Below are 12,308 nucleotides of genomic sequence, written 5' to 3'. Positions count from 1 at the left end.
GGTCAGTGCCTCGCCCTTCGGACCGGACATCAAACTTCCACATTTTAACTTTTAAATACAGCAGGAAGTATTTCCCATGTATTGTACTCCTAAACCATCACATTCTTAAGCCACGTATGGCTGGAAGCAGTGAGGGCCACCATCAAATTGATTCCACCCAGAACAAGATCCCGAAGATCCACTGAGTGCAAAGTTCACACCCCTAGAATTTGGGGAAACAGCTTATTGGTTTCTCTCACAGCGATTGATCTGTGAGAAAAGTTTCAAGGCTATCAATACAAGTAAAATTCTATCTAAAATCCACTGAATACAGTAAGAATCCATGAGTCCAGCCTGATGTGAATGAATGCAGGAATGACCAAGTAAATAAAAAGGAAAGCTCTTCCTTAAAGGAGATCCCAACTGATCAGTAAAAAAGAAATGTTGGAATTAGAAAATCGTCATTTGGCAATCATCACAGTAATGATTAATTCAGGCAAGAATCATAAATGGATGCTAAAAGTAGGTAAAAGTTTGAGGAGTAACAAAATACATAGCCTCAGAATATCTCCCCATAAAATATTACAAAAGAAAAAAACAACACTTTTGTAGTAAGACATATCAACATCATATGTCTCCTGATATAATGCACAGAAAACAGAGCATCACTTCTGGTAGATTTCTGCCCAAAATGCATACATCGAATAAGAGAAGCTCAAACTTTGGGACATTCTACAAAATAACCAACCAGTTCTCAAAACTGAAAGGTTGTCAAAAAACAAAGACTAAGGTACCAGCCAAACACATGAGACATGACAATCCAATGTGAAAACGTTTTCTTTTCCTACAAAGAGATGACTGGAACAATTGACAGAATTTGAGTCAGGTGTACATATTACCTAATAAAACAATGTGTTGCTGTTAGCTTCCTGATTTGGATCTTTGCACAATGGTTATCTAAGAGAGTGATCCTGCTTTTTTTTTTTTCTTTTTTTTTGCCGGGAGGGAAATTCCACCTACAGTTTAGAAACAAAATAGTTCCTCACTTCAACATACCTTCTAGTCTAGATAAAGCCCCTAGAAGTAAATATTACTTGGTTTAATTCACTGCAGAACTGTTTCTATAGTCCAAATTTTAAAATATTCTAAATTATTTAAAAGAAAAGGCAGCTGTTTCCTTGGCTCTCCCCCACCCCTAAGAAGGCTAAAATCTGCCTTTTTCTTACTTTTGAACCAATACATGATTTCCCTTCTTGAATCAGTTAAATCTAACCAAAAAACTTACTTTAATATATAAGATATTAATGAGTTAAAACAGCCATCACAAACACCGTTTGGCATTCTGATGAGCTAATCTGTTGAAACAGCAGGCTTATGTTAAAGTAAACTGTTTCTAGATTATATAAATTCCAAATGTACAGTTTCTCTATTTTTTGTTATAAGTCACATATTTAAGAAATGGTGCTGTCAACTAATACTTGAAATGACTAGAGTTCTCAGAAATATGTAAAGTCTTAAAACCAATGCAAAAAAGAATATGGGAAGGAGTGAAAACAAATGCACTCCCCATTAATTCCCCACTGAAATGACATAACCAGAGAACTGGCTAGAAGATACCACCGGACATTTTCAAGATACCTCTAAGAATAAGAACTTAAGTTTCCCTGTTCACTCCACTGCAGTTGTCAGTGAAGTGATAACTGAACTAGCAACTTGGTGAGGGCGCTCATAAACTCTACTTGGGAGGGCACTCATGTCCTAAGATACTCTTGTTGCTGCAAAACACACAAAGTAAAAACACACCAGAATCTGTATCACAAATCAAATATAAAATTTCTAGCACTGGTGAAGTGTTAGATCAAGAGGAACATATTTGTTAGCTGCTAAACAGCCTTCAAAATTATTAGTGGGCATAGTGGCTCAGGGCTGCAATTCCAGAACTTTGGGAGGCCACGGTGGGCAAACTGCTTGAGCACAGGAGTTTGAGACCAGCCTGGGCAACATGGCGAAACTCTGTCTCTACTAAAAATACAAAAACTAGCCAGGCATGGTGGTGTGTGCCTGCAGTCACAGCAATTCGGGAGGCTGAAGTGGGAGATCACTTGAGCTTGGGAGGCGGAGGCTGCGTAAGCCAAGATTGTGTCACTGCACTCCAGCCTAGGAGACAGAGCGAGACCCTATCTTAAAAATAAATAAATAAAAATAAACAAGTAGTAGAAAACAAAACACCACAAAAATTATTAGTAACTTCAAATGGTTATATTACGGAGCTATATATGCTTCGCAACTTTATATTAAAACAGCTACACCAATAGACCCTATGAAGAGGAAAATAATAATTTTTTTTTAAACCAAGGCTTGTTTTCTTCCATACTATATTGTGTTTTTTTCTTCTTCTGTACAGGTTAGCATTTTTAAGTCAAATTCAGAAGAAAAGAAAAATTAATCCCTTCAACAATGGAACTATAAATCCACATTAAAAAAATAAAGTCAAAAGACCAAACAACCTCTTTTTAAATATATTTTGATATTAAAGAAAAAATTAACAACAACAAAGATTTTAAACTCTTCCCACTTTCTCTTTGGGTTCAGATAGGTATAAAACCAAGAATCTGCTCTATATTCTCTTGTTTAAACATCAGCATATATAAATAAACTTGAAAGTTTACCAAACAAATTGGGAAGAAGCAAGGGTTCTAATATTCCTTATACTGGATAAGGAATAATAGAAAAATGTGTCAGAAATATTAGAAAATTAGAGAAGTATTCCAGAATCACTCAAAAACACAAAGTGCATCCAGTCATACCCACCTACAATCCAGTCCCCAGCTCGGTCTTTTAAAAAGTCATCGGTCAGCTCTCGGCCTCAACTCTCCAATGGGTGAACAGCACTTACGCCTAAAACTCACCCATAGCCGGGCGTGGTGGCTCATGCCTGTAATCCCAGCACTTTGGGAGGCCGAGGCGGGCGGATCACCTGAGGTCGGGAGTTCGAGACCAGCCTGACCAACATGGAGAAACCCTGTCTCTACTAAAAAAATACAAAATTAGCCGGGCATGGTGGTGCATGCCTGTAATCCCAACTACTTGGGAGGCTGAGGCAGGAGAATCGCTTGAGCTGAGGAAGCAGAGGTTGCTGGGAGCTGAGATCGTGCCATTGCACTCCAGCCTGGGCAACAAGAGAGAAACTCCGTCTCAAAAAAAAAAAAAAAAAAAAAAAACCTCACACATCCCTGTGGACCTCACCAGCCTCATCTCCTAAGATTCCTCTCCTCCTCCCTCCAGCCACATGGGCTTTTGTTCTTTCCTTTAAAATAAAAAACAAAAGCGGTGGCTCACGCCTGTAGTCCCAGCACTTTGGGAGGCCAAGGTGGGCAGATCACGAGGTCAGGAGTTGGAGACCAGCCTGACCAATGTGGTGAAACTCCGTCTCTACTGAAAATACAAAAATTAGCTGGGTGTGGTGGCACACGCCCGTAGTCCCACCTACTCAGGAGGCTGGGGCAGAAGAATCGCTTGAACCCAGGAGGCGGAGGTTGCAATGAGCCGAGATTGCGCCATTGCACTCCAGCCTGGGTGACAGAGCACGACTACATCTCAAAAAAAAAAAAAAAAAAAACCATTAGCTTATACTTACTCCAAAGCCTTTGCTCCTACCACTCCTCTTCCTGGATTGCTCTTCCAGCAGACCTTTGCGTAGCCAGCTCCTTCCTATCCAAGGAGTGGGGTTCAAACGTCTTTCCTCAGGAAGGCCTTCCCTGACTCACTGGAGACAAAGCAGCCCTCTCCTACCTAGCTAGTCTCTTATCACATTTTACTGTCTTAACACACTAATCGCTACCGGAAATTACTTTCTTATTTACTTACTATCTGCCCCTTCCCCTGTAACACGGAACATCCACCAGACCAGAAACTTTGTCTGTCCTGTTCACTACCATAGGAGAGAACTCGGTACACGGCAGACTCTCAATAAATATTCACCAAACTAACGAACAGAGGAATGAATAGATAGCAGACTTAACAGCTAACTTTCAGGAATTTTAAATCGTTTTTAATCATATTACAAACAAAACCAGTGCTGAGATTTCCCAATTATCTGGGTGTAACAATAAGCTGAGAAGATACAGAGCCCACAGAGCATCACATGGAATTTCTTTAGAAAACCTAACCCACGGAACACTTAATCTAGAAGAATAGAGTTAAGATAATCACTAGTAAAAAATCTGAGAGGCCGTGTACATACTTGAGCAAATATCAAAGATCAAGACTGGGGGAGGTCTTCAAAAATCAGAACTATGTTATTTCGGACAAAGGTAAAAATAATAGTACTAGTATAGCTAGTTAACACTTGAGGACTTACACTGAACTAACAACTGTTCACAGAACCTTATATATATATTGGCTTGTTTAACCTTCACAACAAACCATGAAGCAGTTTTATTATTACCTCCATTTTATGGATGAGAAAACTAAGACACAGAGAGATCCTTCGCATGGTCACATATCTAGAAGCCAAAATTTGCTCACAAGACAGTCTGCTCCAGAGTCCCCACTCCTGACCGTGACACCATACCACCTTGTGAAAAATAACAGCAATCATTTATTAGCACTTACTAGGTGCTGGAGCTCTATCTGTATTCACCCATGCAATCATCACAACAACCCTATGAGGTCAATACCGTAATTACCGGTATCTTACAATGAGGGAATTGAGGCACAAAGAGGGACTTAGCTAAGGTTACAAAGCTAGTCAGGTCACACCTGCTTGCCTTGGGTCACTGCAAGTCAAGATCTAAAACAGGCAGTCTGGCCTCAGAGTTCACTCTCCCAACCACTATTCTATCTTGCTTCTCAGTGTTTCTGTGAATTTGCATCAGAGATGAACACATTTTAACTTGAAGTATAATGAAGGAATTGCAGTGTCCTAATATCCACATGAGCTTGCATGCCTTCAAAACTTCCTTCCTGCCGGGTACGGTGGCTCAAGGCTGTAATCCCAGCACTTTGGGAGGCCAAGGCGGATGGATCACGAGGTCAGGAGATTGAGACCATCCTGGCTAACATGGTGAAACCCCATCTCTACTAAAAATACAAAAAATTAGCCGGGCGTGGTGGCGGGCGCCTGTAGTCCCAGCTACTTGGGAGGCTGAGGCAGGGGAATGGCGTGAACCCAGGAGGTAGAGCTTGTAGTGAGCCAAGATCATGCCACTGCACTCCAGCCTGGGTGACACAGCGACACTCGTGTAAAAAAAAAAAAAAAAAATCTTCCTTCCTATTACCTTGTTGTCTCATATTCATCCCCTAGTGAGTATTTCTTCTCCACTAAGATTCTACCTCACTGATTCAACTATATGTATTTCTCACTTTAAATACTTTTGAGAAACAGAATGCATTCTTGAATCCAACTTCAAACTCCAATATAAGAAAATTGTAGAGTAATACCTACTAGAAAAGCATGCTACTATGATCTAGCAGAATAAAAATTGAAAACAGGTTTTTAAAGTCCTAAATAAGAAAGTGTAACAAAAAATCTGCAGGGATTGGACACAAGGACCTGGGTATAAACGTGGTAAAAGTCAGTCTAGTTGGCTAACAATGTCAGGAAAGATGCAGCAAAATTAAACAGCTACAGGTTAACTAAACTTCCAGAAGGCCTGCTGCCACTCCACTAACAAAACACAGCACACTGCAAAGCTGGCCACAATTTGAAATATGTGCTCATCAGAAGTGTTCAACTCCATGGAGATCATTTTTCTCGTAGACTATTCTCCAACGTATGACATTTTTAATGGAAGTGAATAAAGAGAAATTTGCCTTATAGCAATTTTGCCTATCTCATGCAAAAAGCAACAACCATCCATCTTAACAGGCTTGAAATTTTGCCTTAGAACATCTCCATGTATAATGTGAGGATCTGTCTTCTTTTTTTTTTTTTGAGACGGAGTCTTGCTCTGTCACCCAGGCTAGACTGCAGTGGCATGATCTCGGCTCACTGCAACCTCTGCCTCCCGGGTTCACGCCCTTCTCCTGCCTCAGCCTCCCGAGAAGCTGGGACTACAGGCGCCCGCCACCATGCCTGGCTTATTTTTTGTTTTTAGTAGAGATGGGGTTTCACCGTATTAGCCAGGATGGTCTTGATCTCCTGACCTCATAATCTGCCCACCTGGGCCTCCCAAAAGTGCTGGGATTACAGGCGTGAGCCACCAAGTCTGGCCAGATTTGTCTTCTTAAAGAATGTGACCCATGAAAATGAGGGAGACATGGCCTTTGCTCCACGAAGAAATGCAGCAACACTCCACGTTTCCTCACATTCATGTCCCTGAATGTACTCCATAACCTCATTACCAATCCTAAAACATGACTTTCTTCTTTTCAACAATTAATATCTCCAAGGAAAAATTTGGCAGAAGGAAGAAACATGTTCTGTTCAATTTCTATTCTCAGTAAAATTTAGGGAAAAGAAAAGCTAATCCAAGGCTGCATTAATATCAAAGACTAACAATGTGTATTCAGTTAACACAGACCCACCATATCTACTGATAGTTTCTTACAGTTGGATAAATCTGCCAGACAGTTCCCAATGCCTCTGTGTCATCGGAGGAGGGAAGCAGCTGCCACATGCTTAACTCATCAGTATCTTTAAAGATGCACTGTGTAATTACTTAACACGATCTTCATGCTTTAGCTCCCTGACACACACAGCAACCATATATTAAAACACAGAATATTGAGAGTGTGGATGAAGCACTTCCAAATATAATCCTTTCCAGGTCTGCAAAATCATTGTCAGTCACAACTAAGGACAGCATTAGAAAAACATAAGCAAGCCCAGGCATTGTGGCTTGTGCCAGTAATCCCAGCACTTTGGGAGGCTAAGGCAGGTAAATCGCTGAGCCCAGCAGTTTGAGACCAGCCTGGATAACATAGCAAAGCTCTGTCTTTACAAAAAATTCAAAACTTAGCCAGGTGTGGTGGCATGTGCCCATAGTCCTGGCTACTCAGGAGGTTGAAGTCCGAGGATCACCCAAGCCTGGGGAGGCTTAGGCTGCAGTGAGCTGTGATGGAGCCCCTGCACTCCAGCCTGGGCAACAGAATGAGACTGTCTCAAAAAAAAAAGGAAAACATAAGCAGTGAAACTAACAGTAAATTAATTCTAACACTGTTACCTTTAAAGTTTTATAGTAAATGGCTCTGTTGATTTCCAGTGGGAATAAATTTTGCTCTTCTCCTGAGCAAGCCCAATTCACATATCGCAGCCAGTTTCCCTTCTCTGGATCAGTGGCATCAATGCACATCCATCCCAAATTTGGGTAATATACCTTGAAAATGGAGAAAAATAAAAAACTTTTGTTAACATAGGAGTATCTTTAAAATGTTTCCATTTTTAACTTTTAAGGATAATTCTTTTTCATTATATGCAAGTACTCTATATAAAGCATTTCATAAAAACAAAACAAGCGACAGAGAAAAGACAAATTCAAGGTGAAAACTGGAATTCAAAAGTGTAATTCTCACTATTTTTCTACTTAGGCTTGTTTCCACCCGCCCCACCACCCCTGCACACACACACACACTCTTAAAGGGCTACAGTTAACATGCTTGGTATCTCCAAATGCTTTACAAATATGTACACAGAGACAAATGACAACCATGCTCCGTAAAGTGTGACTTAGAAAGGAAAACAGCTTGCAGTGGTGTTCAGCAGCACAAAGATCCCAAGCTTTCTGGGCTGCTCCGCTAATCGAGTATGGCACCTGGCCCCGCCACGCTATACAATTCAGCAGGTCCCTTTCTGGCAGGGTTGACAGGGACTTCAGGAGTGAACAAGCACTGTGAACCAGGCACATGGGTGACAGGATATGATGCTTCTGCAAACTCAGCTGACCCTTAAAATAGACTCCATCCAAAGCATCTGCAAGGACGAAGGGGCAATGGAACAGACTCTGGGAAATATCAGTGGCCTTCAAAAAGAAAAGGACCAAAACTTCAACCCCTTTCAGGAGTCAAATCAAATCTCCTCTTGCAAGAAGCCTTCCCTTCTCACCCACACCAATTCCTCCCACAGAGGCTTCCAGCACTTATTTATCATCCTTCATTTTAAAAGAACATCTATTTGGCAACTATTTTTAACTTTAATTTTGTGTATACATGCATATATATATATACACATTTTCCCAAAACCAGTCTACAAAACACTCGAGTAGGCACTGAAACAGAACTGCAGAATCAACTGGCTGACAGACGTGCTGGGCAAAAGAAATGAGTCTTTTACTTTATTTTTAGGAAGAAAGGATATAATCTAGATGTTTCCATTTTTTCCTCATTATTCCCATCATTCATGCCTTCATCCCTCCCCTCCCCACATTAATCACCTTTCTTCACTGCACCTTTCCTTCTGGAACAAAGTTCCCACTCTGCCCACTGATAGTGAGGATGCTGCTCTTCTGGGCATGCCTGGGTGTCTAGGCCTGTGATTGCCAAGCGGCAGCATCCACCTTACCAGGCCCTAACACTGCCTTCTTCCTCTGGAAAGTCAAACATCAGGCATAATGCTACATGCCTGACATATTATCTCATTTAACCCTATGTAGCAGGCTTATTAGCTCTCCTTTCAACATGTGAAAATTGAGGCTCAAAAGTTAAATAACTTTCCCAAAGTCACCTGTTTAACTGTCATAAAGAAGGGCTTCAACTCAGATCTGCTTGTCTTCTATTTATCACTGCCTTCCTTGACCACCCTGGTTAACTGAACTACCAACATCTAATGAGCATCTACTGTGTAACAGGTACCATGCTACAAGGTGCATTGTAGTTACTTTAATCACCATAGGCACCAAGGAGAGTATCTGTACACAGTAACTTACACAGACATTATTCCCCCATCTGCAATATCAGCTGCCCCTGGGCTCAGGGATAGTAAGTTTCACTTTAATTTACTGCAGTGATGACAGAGTCCCACTCACTCCTCACCCGAATACTGGCACAGCTACCAAGACTGATGAGACTGCAGAGACAAACACAGAGAGAGTTGCCAAGAAAACCACACAGTTCACAAGGTAGCTGGAGTCTATCTACCTGCCTCGGGATAAAAATACAGGTTGTGCCAGAACTTCCTGGCTCTCAGGTCAATACAGCCATATGCAAAAAGCAAAGTGTTACAGTTGAGTAAATTTTTTATTCATACGTAACTCATTTTGTTTCAGAGGAGACTAAGGCATCTTCTAAGTCATACTGACTGATGTACAAAAAGGGAATAGTTGTTTTTGTAGAAAAAGATGACACTTCAATTTTTAGAAATAGGCCAAGAAGTAATTCACAAACGAATACACGTAGCCAAAACCTCGTAATAGTAAACTCAGTTAATAAAAAATAACTTGAAAGTTAAAACAGTTTTAACCTTTTAAATGGGCACACACAAAAAATTTTTCTTAAAGATAGGAAAGGGTGTGGAAAAAAACAGATATTCCCCCAAACACTGCTGATCAGAAAACACATTGATTTTGGAAAGAATTTAGCAGTACCTGACCAAAAAAAAAAAAAAAAATCTTTAAAATATACACACACTAACCAGCACATACACTTGTAGGAATTCATTCTAATGAGATCATTGGACAACTGTACCCAGATGTATATACAAAAATGTTCACAGCAGTGTGGTTTAGTGTAAATTGCTTCTAATTCATGGCTAAATGGAAAACAATATGGAATTAACTCAGTAAATTATGGTCCATCCATATAGCTGAAACCTAAGACACTAAAAAGTACTGTGGTACAAATGATTAATTAGATTATATGGCAAGATTTATTTCCTATTAGATATACCGATATACTTGAAAACTTTTTCCAATAAACATGCATTATTTCTGTAATTAGAAGAGAGCAAAGATAACCAGATGTTGTGGAAATACATTTATCAGCATAAAGGCATTCACAATACATTTGATTGAATAAAGCATTTATAGGCCAGTCATGGTGGCTCATGCCTTTAATCCCAGCACTTTGGGAGGCCGAGACAGGTGGATTATGAGGTCAGGAGATCGAAACCATCCTGGCTAACACGGCGAAACCCCGTCTCTACTAAAAATACAAAAAAATTAGCCAGGTGTGGTGGCAGGCACCTGTAGTCCCAGCTACTTGGGAGACTGAGGCAGGAGAATGGCGTGAACCCGGGGGGTGGAGCTTGCAGTGAACCGAGATCTCGCCACTGCACTCCAGCCTGGGCAACAGAGTGAAACTCTGTCTCAAAAAAAATAAATAAATAAAAAATAAATAAAAAAGCATTTATAAAAAGTATTTTTAAAGTATGTCATTTTTGTTTTAAGTATATGAACACATGAATATGAAAAGAAAAATAATCTGAAACTAAATACATTAAAATGTCAGCAATGGTTTTCTCTGAGAAGGGGGATAATCCGTAATTTTTATTTTCTTTAATTTTCTACCTTTCCCCCACTGATTTGGTATATTCTACATGGTAAAAATGGGAGGAAGGTGGGAAAAGCAAGTTAGTCTTCTGAATGAAAACCTAAGTTTGAATGAAGGTAGCCAAAGGTCTGAATGGTCTGCTGAATGCTAAGCTAAAATCCTCCTCATCTTCCTCTTCCTCCACAGATATTTCTAAAAATCTTATAGCTTTCACATTTTTATTGAGAGTTCAACTTATGTTTAAGAAACTGAGATTAAAATGTGTTTTCATACAATTCCCATCTTACTTGGTCAAACCTTTGTTTCCAATCAAATTAATTTCAGTGATTGACACACTGACCCTATCTCCAAAATGTGACATAATTTTGCTTCCTCTAACTATCAATGAATAACTAATTTCCAGATCTTTATAAGGGCCAACAAATATTCAACTGACTTGATCCCAGAGAAATACTACCTTATAATCAATTATCTTTTTATTGATTTAGTCTATAAAACAGTCCTTTTTAAAAAGGCAAAGGTATCTAATTATGTACCATGAAAAATGAATTTTGACAAGTTAACTAACTTTCAAATTCAAACTCCCTACTTCGAAAGAACGAAGAAAGAGAGGGACCACTGAACCAAGCAGTGGGCTAGATGACTTACACGTTATTTAACTCTTTTAAGAATTTATAAAATAGGCCTGGCGTGATGCCTATAATCCCAGCACTTTGGGAGGCCGAGGCGGGTCGATCACCTGAGGTCAAGAGTTCGAGACCAGCCTGGCCAACATGGTGAAATCCTGTCTCTACTAAAAATACAAAAAAGTAGCTGGGCATGGTGACAGGCACCTGTAATCCCAGCTACGCAGGAGGCTGATGCAGGACAATAGCTTGAACCTAGGAGGCGGGGGTTGCAGTGAGCTGAGATCGCCCCATTGCACTACAGCCTGGGCAACAAGAGCAAAAGCTCCGTCTCAAAAAAAAAAAAAAAAAAAAAATTTATAAAATAACTATGAAATATCACTAAGCTCCTTTATAAGTAAACAAACTTATGGAAGGTTGGTAACTTCAACAGGACAATTAAGTCACTAAAAATCACAGCCAGGATTCAAACCTGATCCCCTCATTTCTTCCTATGCCAAAATAAAACAGATATGCAGACAGGCAAGGAGTTCTCAGCTTGCCTTTCTATTTTCCCTCTTTCCAGACCCTTCTTTCCATCCCTAATCTCCCACAAGTTAGTCAAGCCCTACCTCCTTTCTGCCTCTACCACCTAACAGAGACTGAGTAGTAATTCTTGTCAAGCAGAATGTAATTTTCATACCACTCAATTTCCATTCCATTTAATCCAGTTATAAAATAGCTATAAAATAATCTAAATTCAAATTTTAGTGCACGTGCCAATTTAAATACACATTCAAAATTAAATATTTTATGCTATATAGAGAAAGGTTTGCAAAGAACAAACCAAATTATTAGTTACCTCAGGGGATAGGAGTGAGGGTTATAACTTATAGCCTTCCTTATCATCTACCTATTACATGTATTAACTCAAATTTATAAATTAAAAAAAATTTCTGATTCAACTATTGCAAACATACCATCATTGGAATCCTCAACTGTTCACCTATAAGCACCTCACTCAATCAAAACTTACAGTAACCAGCTTATTTTGATAGAAACCACTCAGGAATTAGGACAAGGCAATGAAGAAACCTCCTCATACTATAGCAACTCCCATGTTGAGAGAAAATTTCTCTTCACTCAAACCAGCTCTCCAAAGTTAGAGTCTACAGCAATAAAACCGTTTCTGCTGGCTGTTCTCTGGATTTCCCTTCCACTGCACGTAACCTGGGGCTCTAACACATGGAGACATAATCTCTCTTGGAGACCTGAGCTCCCATTTCAGTGGGCCTTTGT

At 39.9% G+C, this 12,308-nt stretch overlaps 1 protein-coding gene across 2 annotated transcripts in view; it reads right to left on the bottom strand.

Moving 5' to 3' along the window:
* PRDM2 (PR/SET domain 2) overlaps positions 1–12,308 on the bottom strand; it is a 126,803-nt gene that overhangs the window by 75,316 nt on the left and 39,179 nt on the right. For both annotated transcript variants that reach the window (XM_025402686.1, XM_025402696.1), the window contains exon 5: positions 7,146–7,298. In XM_025402686.1, the coding sequence (XP_025258471.1) occupies positions 7,146–7,298 (153 nt within the window). The remainder of the gene's footprint in view (positions 1–7,145; positions 7,299–12,308) is intronic.

This window comes from Theropithecus gelada, chromosome 1 (genome assembly GCF_003255815.1).
Source record: "Theropithecus gelada isolate Dixy chromosome 1, Tgel_1.0, whole genome shotgun sequence".
Lineage (NCBI taxonomy): Eukaryota > Metazoa > Chordata > Mammalia > Primates > Cercopithecidae > Theropithecus > Theropithecus gelada.
The sequence above is the reverse complement of the archived record's forward strand: the minus strand, read 5'-3'. Positions and strand labels throughout refer to the sequence as shown.